This window comes from Furipterus horrens, unplaced genomic scaffold (genome assembly GCF_987537825.1).
Source record: "Furipterus horrens unplaced genomic scaffold, mFurHor1.1.pri manual_scaffold_2, whole genome shotgun sequence".
Classification (NCBI taxonomy): Eukaryota; Metazoa; Chordata; class Mammalia; order Chiroptera; family Furipteridae; genus Furipterus; species Furipterus horrens.
The window spans coordinates 98,882,361-98,899,427 of NW_028327172.1; the positions used below are offsets into that span (position 1 = coordinate 98,882,361).

At 42.8% G+C, this 17,067-nt stretch overlaps 1 protein-coding gene across 3 annotated transcripts in view; it reads right to left on the reverse strand.

Moving 5' to 3' along the window:
* TMEM150C (transmembrane protein 150C) overlaps positions 1-17,067 on the reverse strand; it is a 116,581-nt gene that overhangs the window by 17,528 nt on the left and 81,986 nt on the right. For 2 of the 3 annotated variants that reach the window (XM_090266206.1, XM_090266208.1), the window contains exons 2-4: positions 1,650-1,739; positions 238-291; positions 79-111 (exon numbers count right to left, since the gene is read on the reverse strand). In XM_090266206.1, the coding sequence (XP_090122332.1) occupies positions 79-111; positions 238-291; positions 1,650-1,729 (167 nt within the window). In that variant the 5' untranslated portion in view covers positions 1,730-1,739. The remainder of the gene's footprint in view (positions 1-78; positions 112-237; positions 292-1,649; positions 1,740-17,067) is intronic. The other variant, XM_090266207.1, reaches the window with a different exon arrangement.

The window sequence follows — 17,067 nt, forward strand, 5'->3', positions numbered from 1 at the left end:
GTTGTTATAGTAGCCTGAAGTAAGACCTCCCCAACTTTTTCTAAGATCCAGCAGATCAGAAGAGAATTATCAAATTACCTTATATATGGTGCATGCTTCACACCAGGTTTTCTGGACAACAGAAAACATAGAAGTTCAGGTTAAAGCCCATTCTTTTGTGCACAGTTTAATTTCACCAGTGCAAAGAGTCTGTTAGGTCTACTGATGAACAATGAATTACCCAGAGATAAACTTTACCTTTCAGCTGAATTTAATGGGAAAATTTTGTCATCTTCCACAGCTATAAAGTATCTATTAAGAAAGAACAATAAAAGCTTACAAAACAGAAATTAAAAAAAAAAAGAATCATTTGTTTCCCAGTTTTATTAGACTAACCACATTAAATCACATTCATTTTATTTCCTAACTGGAAAAATGCTCTTTTATTACAATGCTTTACTGATAGATCATCTTGCTCTTTGAAGCTCAAATGTCATTACTGATAATATTTCTTTAATTTTCAAAACATCCCCCCAAATAATGGAAATCATTATAATCCGAAAACTGGAAAACAAAGAAATAAGACCTTACAAATTTGGGCAAACTAAAATTCAAATTCAGATGTTCTATTTCTCAGTCTAATTTTCTTAATTAACTGGAAGGAACTAAAATAATATTCTACAAATGAATATTATTTGAAATAAGCAAGAGTGGGAGCATTTTGTGGTAAGCCAAGACTTCCAATGTAATGATACACATTTTATAAACATCCCAGACCCAGTCATAAAACCCTGCTGGACTCTGAACTGGACTATAGTGGAATCCTTAAGATGTTAGCATCAAATTAGCAAATCTTGCAAAAAATGACTCCATATCACTAGTTTATATAATGTTCATTACTGGAAGAACACAGGAACACAAAAATAAGTATTATGCTTCACTACTTGCTTTGCACAATTTATTACTCTTATTATTTACTTTGGGTAACAGAAAAAGGGAAGAGAAATGGGGAATTTAGCAGGGTTGAATGCATAAACATTATTTCAAAGTATTTATAAATACACTCATAAAAACATGCCATGTACTATAAAAATCACATTTTTAATCTATTGAGTTGGCCAAGAAGTTTGTTTGGTTTTTTTCTGTACAATGGCTCTAGTAGTGCTTAGTTGTCTTTAACTTCATTTGAAACAATTTTGTTAGATAATATTGTTACAGCTGTTATATCAGCAAGTACTTAAAAATAACTTACCAAAATTGGTGAATTTCTGTGTAGCCACTTTAATGTAGAAAATGGAAGAAAATGCTCAACATTTTTGGCGTGTTATGCTTTATTATTCCAAGAAAGGTAAAGATGCAACTAAAATGCTAAAAAAGATTTGTACAGTGTATGGAGAAGGTGCTGTGACTGACTGGATGTGTCAAAAGTGGTTTGCAAAGTTTTGTGCTGGAGATTTCTCGCTGGACAATGCTCTATGATCAGGTAGACCAGTTGAAGTTGATAGTGACCAAATGGAGATAGCCAACATACTCAAAATATTCAAGTCAATAAAGTTATTGGTGAAAATAAAAAATGTGTCTTTTATTTTATGGAAAAAACTAAATGGATTTTTTGGCCAATTCAATACATAGCACCTTAGTCCTTAATAATTAAATAAGAGAATACTCACACTATCCACAATCCAGCTGAAGTAAACAAAGTAAATACAAGAGGTAAAAACATCCATATGCTGCATTTCTTCCCATCCATACCTGTTTCGCTGAAATAAAATGAACAGGTATTAATAACTGAGACAGAAATTTACCTTACTCTTTCAAGACAGACAGGAAGTTTAACTGAAGAAGAGTGCATTTTATGAAACCATGCTTTAAATCAGTATCATAAGGCCACCTATAAATGTGGGAAATGCTTGAGAAAGTAACATGGATGATTGTTATCTAGTATCAGCTCAAATATTCCAGAGTCTTAGTTGAAAACTGACGAAGACTTCTACTTCTCATAGTGACATTTGTCCTCATACAAGCATCCATGCATTTATGAAACTACAGAGGGTTTGGGTTAGGACTTGGAGAAGATTTTGGATTAGGACTAGGTACTGAAGGCAAACGCCAACCTACCTTTTTTTTTTTTTGTATGTTTTATTGATTATGTTGTTACAGTAGTTCCAATTATTTTCCCCTCTTTGCTCCACTCTGCTCAATACCCCTCTTCCCTCCAGCAATCCCACCCCTCTTAGTTCATGTCCATGGGTCGTGCATATAACTTCTTTGGCTTCACCCTTTCTTATATTATTCTTAACTTCCCTCTGTCTATTTTGTACCAACCAATTATGGTTCTTAATCCCTGCACCATATCCCCATTTCTCCCCTTTCCCCCTCCCAGCTGATAATCCTCCAAATGATCCCCATACCTATGATTCTGTTCCTATTCTGGTATGCTTAGTTGGATTTTGTTTTTATTTTTTAGATTCAGTTGTTGATAGTTATGTTTGTTGTCATTTTAGTGTTCATAGTTTTGATCTTCTTTTTCTTAAGTAAGTCCCTTTGACATTTCATATAATAATGGCTTGGTGATGATGAACTCCTTTAGCTTTACCTTGTCTGGGAAGCACTTCATCTGCTCATCCATTTTAAATGATAGTCTTGCTGAATAGAGTAATCCTGGTTGCAGGTTGCCTTTCATCACATTGAATATTGCTTGACAGTCCCTTCCTGCCTGCAAAGTGTCCTCTGAGAAATCAGCTGGTAGTCCTATAGGCACCCCCCCCACCATAGACAACTCTCCACCTCTCTCTTGCTGCCCCCAGGACTCTGTCTTTATCTTTCACCTTTGGCATCTCAATCATGATTCATCCTGGTGTGGTTCCCTCTGGGTCCAGCTCAGTGGGGACCCTCTGTGCTTCCCGGACTTGTATGTCCATCTCCTTCGCAAAATTTGGAAAATTTTCCTCACTTTTAAAAATTCTTGCTTCCTCATTCTGCACTAGTTGACTGTTTTTTTTCTTCCTTATGTTCCAAATCATTAATGTGAACCCCGGTTTCCTTTTCTTCATCATTGATTTTGTGTGGGTTTTTCTTCGTTTCATTTAGCATAGCCTTCACATCTTCCCTTATGCATTTGCCATACTCAAGCATATCGGTCAAACTTGTGAGCATCTTTATCACCAGTGTTTTGAACTCTGCATCTGTTAGGTTGCCTATCTCCTCATCTGTGAGGCTGGCTATCTCCTCATCACTTAGTTCTCTCACTGGAACCTTGATCCGTTCCCCCTTTTGGGCCATACTTCTCTGTCTCCTCATTCTGACAGGCTTCTATGTTTGTTTGCCTCCACATCCCAAGTAGAGCTGTTGCTCCTGTTACATTGTAAGGGATGGAGCCATTAGTACAGGGTGACCTGTTTCACCACATTGTGGCACTGTATGTGGGGGAGGGGCCCGAGAGGGAACAATGCCTCCTGCCCAGCACTCGCCCCTTTTCCAGGCACCTCTCCCACTTCTGCACTGGACTGGTGCCCCTCTAGCTGCTGCCCTGGCCGTCGTTCCCAGACTGGGTGGGTCTGCGATGTTCTAGGACCATGGGGGCCCTTTAAACAAGCGGACTCTGCTGAGACCAGCAGTTTCTGTCCCCACCCCAACCCCGACTGGTCTGCACAGTCAGAAGCAATGAGGCTTGATCTTTCCCTGGTGCTGGGTCCAGGAGATGCAAGGTCAGGAGAGGAGCTGGGAACACTCCCCAGGTGTCCCTCCTGACTTTAAAACATGTGACTGAGCTTTCTGCTGGCCTGCCACCGCCATCGCTGCTTCCACCACCACACCACGTCCTCTCTGCCCTGGCTCCGCCCCTTCTACTGTCTGGATGAGTATTTCTTCTTTATATCTTTGTTTGCTGTACTTTCATGTAGTTTGATATTCTGGAACTTCTGGTTGTTTCTAGTTTTGAGGTAGTTGTCTTCCTTCTTAGTTGTGGAGGGAGATGCAGCGTATCTGTCTACACCTCCATCTTGGCTGGAAGTCTCCTTGATTTTTTTTTAACCTTCTGGTAATCTTGTTATTTCCATGTATGTCATGAGCCAATATGGAAGGCTTGTATTATTTTGTAATCCATTTACAATTATAAGTGGTAATCACAAGGACTGTTCGTTTTGTTTTGTTCCTAAAATGTTTACAGGCTCTCAGATATAAATCAACATGGAGAGTTCTGTAATCCAACCAACTCATTATGCTGATAGTTAAATTTTTGCTTTAACTGAACCCTAAGTTTGGGAAAGCTCATAGTTTGAGTGACCTGGTGTCACCCTAAGACTATATGACCTCCTCTAACCAGACAGATGTATACAATATTATCTAATGTATGAGGCCTATTTTGCCCCAAAATAATTTTCATGAGTACTGGCAAGAAACAGTGTATTAATTAATAAAGGATTTCTGTAAAAAGTTACCATTTCCAAAAGCATATGATTATTTCTAATTAGAACCAATGGTGACTTTTTCTCTAATGCTTTTTTTAAAACCCATTTTGGGCCTAATTTTTCCAAAGTGTGGAGGAAAAATAAAACACTCCCTCCCAAAAAATACCTGGAAGAAATTTTTTGCAATGCTCATAGCCATTATAAAATTAATATCGTTTTTCCACTTCTGGTCAAGATGGAGGCGTAGGTAAACACTGCTCACCTCCTCGCACAACCACATCAAAATTACAACTAAAATATAGAAAAACCATCACTCATAACCAGCAAAAATTGAGTTTAATGGAAGTCTGACAACTATGAAATTAAAGGAACCACATATATCCAGACTGGTAGGTGGGGGCAGAAAGGTGGAACAGGTTTGTCCCACATCCATGTGTGGTGGATAAAAATTCAGGAGGGAAGATGGAGGCTTAGACGGACACGCTAGGTCTCCCTCTACAACTAGAGAGGAATACAACTACTTCAAAACAAAGGATAACTAGAAATTCCAGAAAATAAAACTACACGGAAGTCCAACATATGAAATTATAAACCAGCGGTGCCATTTGGGTAGGTAAGAGTTAAAGAGGGCAGTGCTGTTTGCGGTCGCACCTGGACAAGGGCGGGAGGCGAGGAATCCCGGATCCGTCAAGCCCCTGGCGGTGCGCGACCCCAGCGAGGAATCCCGGCTGCGGCCAAGCCCCTGCTGGTGCGCGACTCCGGCGCTGGGGAGAGCGGCCGCCGCATCGCCTTGAACAGTGAGGCCCAGGGGGGCGGGAGGACGGATCCCGGTCTCCTAGCTGAATAACTGTGTGAATCCATCTTGGACCCCCGCCCCCAAAGAAAGCACCACAGGGCTGCGAAATAGGTCGCGGACAGGCAGGCGCCGGCCGGTCGCTGATTTGTGACGCGTACACAGGCACTGCCCCCGACAGCCGGCCCAAGAAAACAAAACGCATCTGTCAAAATGAGGCAGACAACTATAGAAATCCCGGTGACACAACTCACCAGACAGCAGATAGAGAACCTGACAGATGAACAGATAAGAAACCTGTCAGAGGCTCAGTTCTGGGCCATTGTTAACAGATGGCTTACAGAATTCACAAAAGAGCAGGAAAAAGATATGAAAGAAGCGAAAAACTTTCATAACGAAAGGAACAAAACCGCATACGAGACAGAAGGAAAGGAAATAAAATCCAGAGTTCATTTCAACAAACTGGAATATGGAGAAGGAACAAGCAGTCAACCAATGCAGCGAGAGGAAATGGGAAGCAACAATGAAAGGATCAGAAACCTCTGGGACAGCTATAAAAGGCCCAACATAAGAATCATTGGTTTACCAGAGAGCGAGGAAGATGAACTAGAACTTGAAAAATTGAGTGAAAATATAATAAAGCAGAACGTCCCAAACTTGGGGAAGGAAATAGACTTGCAGGTCCAGGAAGCAAGGAGAGTTCCCAAGAGACTGGACCCAGGGAGAACCACTCCAAGACAAATTATAATCAAAATGTCAAAAATTAAAGATAAAGAGAGAATCTTAAAAGCAGCAAGAGAGAAGAAAAGAATTATGTACAAAGGGGTCCCAATTAGACTATCAGCTGACTTCTCAAGGGAAACCCTACAGGCAAGAAGAGACTGGCAAGAAATATTCAAAGTAATGAAAATCCAAAACCTACAACCACGAATACTCTACCCAGCGAAATTGTCATTCAGAATAGAAGGACAGAGAAAGTGTTTCCAGGACAAAATAAAACTGAAAGAGTTCATTAGATCCAAACCACTGTTATATGAGATGTTAAAGGGACTGGTTTAAAAAAAAACAGAAGCTAGGGAGATGAAACAAAGGCAAACTAAATAGGCAACGAGAGTGGAAGAGGAACTGTGGGTACGGGAAGCATATTGGGGGGAGGTCAACAGGGAGGGGGAATGGGGAAAGGGAGGGAGATGATATAGGAATTGGGGATCAAGGTAGGAGGGAATGGAATAGACGGAGAGAGGTTGGGAGGAACTGTATGCACAACTAATGGACATAATCTAAAAGGGGGGGACAACTGGAGGGAGGGGGGCCACCGGGTGGAGGGGAGCAGAGGGAAGGGAAATTGGCACAAATGTAATATTTTAATCAATAAAACACATTAAATCTGAAAAAATAAAATTCAGGAGGGATATGTTGGGAGCGAGGTATCCCAGCCTCACACCAGGCCACCCAATCCAGGGATCCAGTGCCAGGAAGGTAAGTCCCCACAATTTCTGGCTGCAAAAACCAGCAGGGATTGAGTTGGTGAAAAAAAAACTGCTGGAACGTCAAGCGGTTCCTCTTAAAGAACCCACAATGGACTCACCTACTCAGCCTCACTCCCTCTGATTCCAGCAATGGGTAGAAGCTTGAAAGGCACCAGCATACTGGGAGAAACTGGTGTCTGGCATCAAGGCAAGCAGAGGCCATAGTCCCTTTTTCAAATCCTCCCCCAACAGAGCCACAGAGCCAGCAAGCCGGTACCATATCTGAAATTCCATCAACCTGGCTAATATGTACTATTTGACCCACCTTGAGGTCCCCAGGGACTCTACCCCACCCAATTTATAGGCCCACCCAAGCTGATTTTCCATATGAATGGCTAATCTTGGCTCAGGCACAACTTCCTAAATCCTTTCAAACAAGCAACAGCTGGCCTCAGTGAGCCCCAGGCCTGGCACTACCAGTAGCTAGCCTAGATTCACAGCTTGGCTTTGTCTGGGAATCTCCAAGCCCAGCACAAGTAGCAGCCATATCAGATTGCTTTATAGCTCAGGCAGGGTGCCTTGGAAAACACACATGGGGGCTGATATTGGTCTGCACCACATGGGAAACCCCAGGGCCAGTGCACCCAGTGGACAGCTACAGACCATGTAGGAACACCACCATCCTGCCTCTGCACTGCTGATCCTCCACAGGGGTAAAGGGTTGGGGGTCAGTGGTCATAGCCAATCCTCGCAGCTGACTGGCCTGGGTAAATCTCTCCCATTGATCTTCCAATGGCAAAGAGGGCTAAACTATGATACAAGAGGAGGGTGTATTCAGCCCACACAAAGGGTGGACCTGGAGTATCCAGCTTGGGTGATAGGGGAAGCTGTGCCACTGGACCCCCATGGGACACCTACAATTAGGCCAAACTATGAAGACATGGCATCAAGGCAGCTCTACCTAATACATAGAAACAAACACAGGGAGGCTCTCAAAATGAGGAGACAAAGAAACATGGCCCAAATGAAAGAACAGATCAAAATGCCAGAAAAAGAGCTAAGTGAAATAGAGGTAAGCAATCTATCAGATGCAGAGTTCAAAACACTGGTTATAAGGATGTGTGGGAACTTAATGAGGACCTCAACAGCATAAAAAAGATCCAGTCAGAAATGAAGGATACACTAATTGAAATAAAGAACGTCGTCGTCGTCGTCGGCAGCCGTCCGTCTCGAGAGACGATGGTGTAGCTTCTTAAGAGTCTATCTGCACCGCCGAGAATGGCTGTGCAGTCCGACTCGGGAGTGACACGGTATCCGTCTCCTCCCGTGTTGAATCGACATCTTGCGATGACGCTGGAGTGTCCTCTCCAGTGAAGCTGAAGCTACAGAGCCTGGGCAGGGTGATATGGAGGGTCTGCTGTTGCCCATGCAGCAGATCCCCCCTCTCTTCGCAGCTGAAGGGTCCAAGGGAAAGGCGGAGTCAATACAGCTTGGCTTCAGGTGCGCCGCAGGAGTTGCCGGTGTTGACTACAACGTCAAACCGCCTTAGGGACTCCGGCTCCGGATTTTCTGTCAGGGTTTACTCCCTTAGCCTTTCCCCTGAAGAGGTATGCCGCAAGGCAGCGGAGGTTTTTTGGAGTCAGAGTTTTCCTTCTCTGATGTGCCCTGACTGGAAGATCGAACCAGCGACACTTAGCTCGCAGGCCGACGCTCAATCCACAATTTATAGGAAAACAACAGTAGAGTGGATAAAGTTGAGAGTCAGATCAATTATTTGGAACATAAGGAAGCAAAACACAACTGATCAGAACAATAAGAAAAAAAAAATCCAAAAAATGAGGATAGTATGAACAGCCTCTGGGACAACTTCATGAGGTCCAACATTCTGCATCATAGGAGAAGAGAAAGAGCAAGAAATTGGAAATCTATTTGAAAAACTAATGAAAGAAAATTTCCCTAATTTGGTGAAGGAAATAAGACATGCAAGTCCCGGAAGCAGAGGGAGTCCCAAATAAGATGGACACAAAAAGGACCACGCCACGGTACATCATAATAAAATAACAAAGGTTAAAGAAAAAGAGATAATTCTTTTAAAAGATTTTATTTATTTATTTTTGGAGAGAGGGGAAGGGATGGGGAAAGAGAGGGAGAGAAACATTAATGTGTGTTTGCCTCTTTTTCACTCCCAACTGGGTACCTGGCCCACAACCAAGGCATGTGCCCTGACTTGGAATCAAACCAGAGATCCTTTGATTCATGGGCCAGTGCTCAACCTACTGAGACACACCGGCTAGGGCTAAAGAGGGTATCTTAAAAGCAGCAAGAGAAAATAAGTTAGTTATCTATGGGGGAGTTCCCATAAGACTGTAAGCTGATTTCTCAAAAGAAACGTTGCAGGATAGAAGGAATAGGCAAGAAATATTCAAAGTCATGAACTACCCAGCAAAGATAACATTTAGAATCAAGGGACAGATAAAGAGCTTCCCAGACAAGAAAAAACAAAGAAGTTCATCATCACCAAATCATTATTATATGAAATGTTAAAAGAACTTATTTAAGGAAAAGGCAAAAATGGCAAAAATACATATCTATCAACAACTGAATATAAAAAATAAAGTAAGCAAATGAGAAAAAAAGAGACAAAATCATGGTTACAGAGAGCTTTTTGTTGGTTGCCAGCTGAGAGGTAGGTGTGGGGGAAGGGGTGAAGAAGTGAGGAGATTAAGAAGTACAAATAGGTAGTTACAGAATAACCATGGAAATGTAAAATACAGTATAGAAAATGGAGTAGCCAAAGAACTTATACACATGACCCATGGACATGAACAATGGTGGGGGGATTGCCTGAGGGAGTGGGGGGTGTGGGTGGAGGTGAGCAAAGGGTGAAAAATTAGGACAAGTGTAATAGCATAATCAATAAAATAATTAAAAAAATAAAAAACACAAAAGACATTTTTCATTTTTACTAATATCTTTATTGACTTGGATATTTTGAGTAGTAGGTCGGCTATAATGTTGATTGTTCTCAATTAATGTCTTGATTTGATCGCTATCAATTTCAACTAGTCTACCCGACCTTGGAGCATCATCCAGCAAGAAATCTTCAGCACGAAACTTCACAAACCACTTTTGACATGTTCAGTCAGTCACAGCACCTTCTCAATACACTGTACACATCTTTTTTGTTTGTTTCAGTTGCATTTTTACCTTTCTTGAAATAATAAAACACAATATGCCAAAAATGGTTAAAATAGCAAATTTTATGTGATATATATTTCACCATAATAAAAAAGTAAATAAAAAATAAACACATCATCAAAAAAGAAGTACAATATCACCCACATCAGGATGTCTATTATCAAAAACAAAAACAATAAAATCCAGAAAATAACAAGTGTTGGTGTAGGAAACAAGGACATAGTGACTCCCAAACCATAGAAAGTCATTAGTAACAAAGGGCAAATGTAACTAAAGGATCTCAGGGGCAAAAGTAATTAGAGAATCTCTGAGAAGGGAGTTGACAGCATTAGCATATTTGCAAATCACAAATGGGACATTTAGATGGTTGGGTTAGATTGTAACTCTGGAGTAACCAGTAATGGAGAAATGGGGAAGAAGGAAGGGGTGGAGGAGCTAATTGCGTTAGGGCGGGGAAGCTAATCAATTTCACTTTAGAGTGGCAATTTCACTTTAGGGTGGGGCACTTTACTATAAAACCAGCTTTCTTTGTCTGCTTTGCCTGCACATTCTACTGGCTGAGGGTGTGCCCAACTCTGTAGACTCGTGAATAAATGCCTCACTTTGCTGCATATGTCCTGTGTCCCGGTTTCTATTGTGAGCGTTTCTCACAATTTGGGGGCTTGTCCGGGATCCTCCACTTGTGTGCAGGAAGGGGCTCTGAGCCAAGGTGGGAAGACGCATCCTACCAGCTTTTGGGTGGCTCGCTTGACCCAGTGCCCACCCGCCTCACAGTGTCTGGAAATGACACGAGACTTCTTGTTGGGACAGCAGTGGATCGATGCAGGGGGGAAACAAAAGCAAACACCGCGGCAACCAGGCAACCTCGTGCACAGGCCAAGGTAATAAAATTGGACTTAAGTACTGCCTTGGTGGTTGGGCATCCTCGGGAAGCTGATTGCGTGTGTGTGGCTGGTACGTGTCTCTAGACACAAAGTGATTGTGGATTGCCCCTCCGCTGGTTCCATTCTCCTGTAAGGGAAACAGCCGGAGATGGACAAAGCATTTCGGGCTGTGTGCAAAGTCTCTGTAAGAGGGTTGAGCACACAGGACTGTATACAAGAAACTTTCAGTAAGGGGGGTTGAGTATACAGGGATATGGGGATTGAGCTTATGGGGTCTGTGTTCAATAAATCTCTGGTAGAGGAGGCTGAGAACACAACCAGATTCAGCCACAGCAATCAGCTGAGGATGGGAAATAGAAATTCTAGGCCTAGGGAAATTAAAAGGGTGGGGCCAAGGAAGGCCCCACAGACATTCCACCCAACGGTCCATTAGGGAGAATGTTAGAGCACTGGGGAGAGGATCCCTGGACCAAAAGTAAGGAAAAACAGAAAATGGTAAAATATTATTGTCTCCTTTTGCCAAAGGAACCCATTTAGGGGAAATCTGTCTTCTGGCCCCAATTTGGGTCTGATGAATGTTGGGTTTGTCAAGCCCTGGTTTTATATGTGAGTGATCAGGCATCAGCTTTTTTTAGAATTGTTTGTTTGTTTGTTTGTTTGCTTGCTTTTGGAGAGAGGGGAAGGGAGGAAGAGAGGGAGAGAGGCATCGCTGTGTGGTTGCCTCTTACTTGTGTCCCTAGTTGGGGACCTGGCATGCGGCCTGGTCATGTGCCCTGACTGGGAATCGAACCAGCGACACTTGGTTCATGGGTCGGCACTTGGTCCACTGGGCCACAGCAGCCAGGGCCAGGCATCAGTTTTTAAAGAAGAAATGGAATATGCTCTCTGCTGATCACCATCTACCAGCAGATCCACAGGCCTCTTTCCTATAAAAGAGAAAGAAGATAAAGCCTGGGACCCTCTGTCCTGTCTCCCACTGCCTTATAGCCCTGGCCAGCCGGTGGCCAACTGGGCGGAGGCACCAGGACAGACAGTACAGATGGAAGAGGCCAGGAACACCTAGCAGATACCCCACCAGTATCCGCTCCCATGACACCTACGGTGCCGGTGGGAACTTATTCTAAATTAAGAAAGGAATTGGAACAATGTAAGCAAGACATAAAGAACTTCCCCATTCCCTCAAGCAGCTGATGTTTCCCCTTAGGGAAATCTCCATGGGTCCAGGACTTATTATATATGTCAAATGGTCCTTCAACAAGCACTGAAGTTAGAAACATCAAGCGCAATATGAAGCACTTGGTAGAGGACCCCTTTGGATTGGCAGAACAATTAGATCAGTTCCCTGGACCCAGCATATACATGTGGATGGAATTAAAGTCTATACTAGACATCTTCAGTGGGGAAGAGAAAGGAGTGATCAGGCGGGCTGCTATGAGGATATGGGAAAGGGAACATCCTCCCAGTCAGGGAATTGTCCCGACCTAACAAAAGTTTCCCAGTATAGACCCTGAATGGGATAACAGGCTGGAGGATAGGGCTCAGATGAGAGACCTTAGGAGACTCACCATCAGGGGAATCAAGGAGTCCATTTCCCCAGCACGGAATGTCTCCAAGGCATTCGAGATACAGCTCCATCAGATTCCTACAGAAGCTCAGGGACCAGATGAGAAAGTATTCTGGTCTAAATTTAGAGAATGCTGTAGGACAGGGACTCTTAAAAGTCATCATTGTAACAGAAACTGGCCATATATTTGTAAGAAATTGCAGAAGGTAGATGAATGGGCCAGATAGAGCAATTGAAAAACTCCTCAGGAAAGCTCAGAAAATGTATGTTAGAAGACAGGAGGAGAAGCAGGAACTTCAAAAAGCTGCAGGGTATCTCTGCAAATCTAGGAACTTTTGGCTCCCAGATCTGAGTTTGAGTATAGTCCTTCACCATGTGGAAAAGAACAAGGATTGGAAGCATGTTATGGTTAAATCTAAAGAAGTAAAGAGTATTTAGAGTTTCTAAATGTTGCAGAAGGTCTAAGAAAAGTTGTAGTAATAAAAAGGAAAGTTATGGAAGTTTTAAACCTGGGAAAAGGAAACCTCAGCTGCTTGTGTTCTGATTTTATAAAAGTGTACCTTTGTCTGTTCTGCTGTGGAATTCTCTGTATCTGTTTTTGACCAATGAGACATAGGAAAGGTTGTCTGTAAACTAGTTGGCAAAAATTCCTTTTGCCACCCAGGACCCAGGAAGGGCCATTCAGGGCTGCTGGGTGCTCCAGCCTGGGCAAGTGAACATGTCTCTGCCAAGGGCATGTCTCTCTAGGAGGCCAGTGGACATACTGGAAAGAGAGGGCCTAGCTACCTGTGCTTTGAATTATTGCTCTGTTTATGCTCTGAAAGGAAAAACTGAGGTTTCCCAGGGATATTTAAAACTTCACATGAAAAAAAGGGAACCAGGGAAAGTGTAAGGCATGTAAATGAAAAGATTTGTTAGAAGTTTATAAAGGTTTTGAGAAGAAATTTTATGGTTTTAGTAATGGAAGGTATAATGCATGGAAATGCAGTTTTGAAGGACAAGGATTTTCCTTCATGCCTTTATATTTTTCTCCCTACCGGAACTCTCCAGTATTTGGCATTGTAAAGAAGTAAAAAATGACATAAGGTTCCTTTGCATAAAACTAATAAGACCAGTTGCTAATGGTGGTTTTGTTAGCTGAGGCTTTGACTGGAATGTCATGCCTGAAGGAGGCATGCCTAGGCTAATGAAAGCCCATGAGGGAAAGGCCTAGCACCTTGGTTGGTTGTGCGGTCCATGGCAATCTTTCTAGGGAAGAAACGAAGGTTGCTTCCCTGATAAATGGCTAGGAGGAAACTTAAGGCACAATGGAAAACTTGAAGGACTTATAAAAAGCATGAGTTTTACAGGCAAGGCCATATGGCAGGTGTGTGGCTCAACTTGTGTGCTCAGAGGGCAGACTAAAGGTCAACCAGAAGGTTCTTTGTGTGAGTTCCAGCAAAGCAGACTTAAAAGATTTATGCTATCAATGGCTGCTCTTGTTGTGTTTATGCAAATGAACAGGCTAAATTAAAACTGGACTGAATGTAGTCCCTTTAATGACAAGGAGGGTAATCTTAAGGAGAAAAATCATGATTTGAGGAAAATCACAATGCTCAGTGGTAGACCATAAACTAGTGCAGCTAATGTGTCTATAAAGTTAATTTTAATTAAAAGTTTGTTTTCATTCAAAAGTTAAACCAGGTCTGTGACATTATCAAAGATGCTTAATTTACAGGCAAAAAGAATGTCAAATGCCTTGCAACTGGATGTCTTCCTGTGAGAAACGCTCACAATAAAAACTGGGACACAGGACTTGAGCTGTAAAGCGAGGCCTTTATTCACGAGTCTGCAGAGCCGGGCGCACCCTCACAGCCAGGAGAATGTGCGCGCCAAGTAGACAAAGGAAACTGGTTTTATAGTCTTAGCTTCCCCACCCTGAAATTGCCACCCTAAAGTGATTATCTTTTCTACCCTAAAATTGCCACCCTAAAGTGATTATCTTCCTTGCCCTAAAGTGAGAGAGATTAGCTTCCCTGCCCTAACGCAATTAGCTCCCCCTCACCTCTCCTTCTTCCCTGTTTCTCCATTACTGGTTACTCCAGAGTTACAATCTAACACGGTTATCTAAATGCCCCTTCTGTGGTTTGTAGATATGCCAGTGCTGTCAGCTCCCTTCTCACAGATCCTCTAATTACATTTGCCCTTAAGACCCTTTAATTACATTTGCCCTTTGTTACTAATGACTTTTTACTGGTTTGGGAGTCACTATGTCCTTATTTCTAACATTCCCAATAAGACAGTCTTGCAAATTTAGAGACTGGTTTGTGAATTGTGTTGTGTGAATTAACATGTGTGTTCTTTCTGTTTTCATAGGGCATAAACCTATGATCTCATTACCTGAGTGACTGTCTGTACATACAAGGCTCACTTAAGAAGCCCATCTGCATTACTGCCTCCTGAGACTCAACAGTTTGGCTGAACTAAGTGGTTGTGTTGGTGAAGTATGGGTTGGTCTGTGGGCTTACTTTAAAACTGGTCTCTCTTTTGCCTAAAATAACTTTAAGCAAAGGAGCTCCTCCCCCAAACTGCCAGCCTCTCCAGTGCAACCCTAGTCTTCTGACAGTAAGCCAGCCACAAACCTTAAGTCAGGAACCCCATGTGGCTACCAGAGTTTATGGCCTAGGAGCTGATATATCTGGCATAAATCCAGTAGGGTGGCTAGGTCTTCACTTAGTGACAACTCCTCCTTCCCTAGAAAATCTAACTTCCCCTACCCAGACCTCAGAAACACCTCAGAAAAGACCCCAGAATGATCCAGTCAAGGTAAAAGTCTTTGAGGTATTAAATCTCAGACAAACCTTAGAGATAGAGACTGGGTACGGGGGCACAAATGCTTGGGTAGAATGGGTCAAATTTACTGTTAAATCCCCGAATAAAAGCAACTGTTATGCTTGTACCACAGGGAGACCCCAGGCACAAGTTGTACCATTTCCACTAGGTTGGGACTCTGACCCCTTGGGAATGGCCTGTATGCTCGCTCTCTACCAGAATGAGAATGCATGGGGAAATGAGACTTGCAGAAGCTTGTCTCTCCTCTTTCCCTCTATAAGGAGAAATGGGACTCTATCCCTCCCTTCATACTCAGTGGGGCCCATGAATTACTCTTCTTACCTCTCTAGGTGGGAAGCGTATTCGGGTACCCCTGTGGGAGAACTCCTAACATGCACTCATACCAGAAATGCGAGCCATGTTCACAGTGGGGCAGGCAACTATACTCCCCTCTGAATCCCTAGAGCGAATGTCTGGTGGTATTGTGGGCAGAGGAGTCTCTGGAAAATCCTACCTGACAGGTGGAGTGGAACCTGTGCCTTGGTTCAATTGGCTCTCCCATTTACCCTAGCATTTCCAAAACCGGTCCAGACTGCCCCTGCTAGGAAAAAGAGGTCAGTGGCACCTGGTGGATCTTTCGATCCTCATATCTATATTGATACCATTGGGGTCCCTAGAGGAGTTCCAGATGAGTTTAAAGCTAGACATCAAATCGCAGCAGGGTATGAGTCAGTGCTCTTATAGTGGTCGACCATTAATAAAAATGTTGATTGGATAAATTATATTTATTATAACCAGCAGAGGTTTATCAATTTTACTAGGAGTGCTATAGAAGGAATTGCTCAACAATTAGATGCCACCAGTCGAGTGGCTTGGGAGAAGAGGATGGCACTGGATATGATGTTGGCAGAAAAGGGAGGTGTATGTGCAATGCTTAGGGGGCAGTGTTGCACCCTTATCCCTAATAATACAGCCCCTTATGGATCTATCACTAAGGCCCTGCAGGAACTAACTACCTTAGCAAATGAACTAGTGGAAAACTCAGGTGTTGACAATCCCATAACAGGATGGTTAGAAAACTGGTTTGGCAACTGGAAAGGAATGATCTCATCAGCTCTTGTATCCCTCATAGTGGTAGCAGGTGTCCTCACAGCTTTAGGTTGCTGTATTCCATGCGTCAGAGGTTCAGTTCAGAGACTAACTAAGACTGCACTAACAAAACAAATGCCAGCAACTTTTCATAATCTCCTCCTCCTAGAGACCAAGGGGAATCCTAACTATGAGGAAGAAAGTTGAGAAATCCTCCTTAGATTTGAAGGGATAAACAGAATGGTTTGAGTAGTCAATTTTCCAAAAGAGACAGGGGGGAATTGTAGGAAACAAGGACATAGTGACTCCCAAACCAGTAGAAAGTCATTAGTAACAAAGGGCAAATGTAATTAAAGGGTCTCAGGGGAAAATGTAATTAGAGGATTTCTGAGAAGGGAGTTGACAGCATTAGCATATTTGCAAATCACAAAAGGGGCATTTAGATGATCATGTTAGATTGTAACTCCGGAGTAAACAGTAATGGAGAAATGGGGAAGAAGGGAAGGGGTGGGGGAGCTAATTGCATCAGGGCAGGGAAGCTAATCAATTTCACTTTAGAGTGGCAATTTCACTTTAGGGTGGGGCACTTTACTATAAAACCAGCTTTCTTTGTCTACTTTGTCTGCACATTCTCCTGGCTGAGGATGCGCCTGACTCTGCAGACTCATGAATAAATGCCGTGCTTTGCTGCTCAAGACCTGTGTCCTGGTTTTTATTGTGAGCATTTCTCACATTGGTGAGGATGTAGAGAAATTGAAACCCTTGTGCTCTGTGGCTGGGAATGTACAATGGTGCAATTACTGTGGGAAAAAGTATGATGTTTCCTGAAAAAATTAAACACAGAATTACCATATGATCCAGTAATTCTATT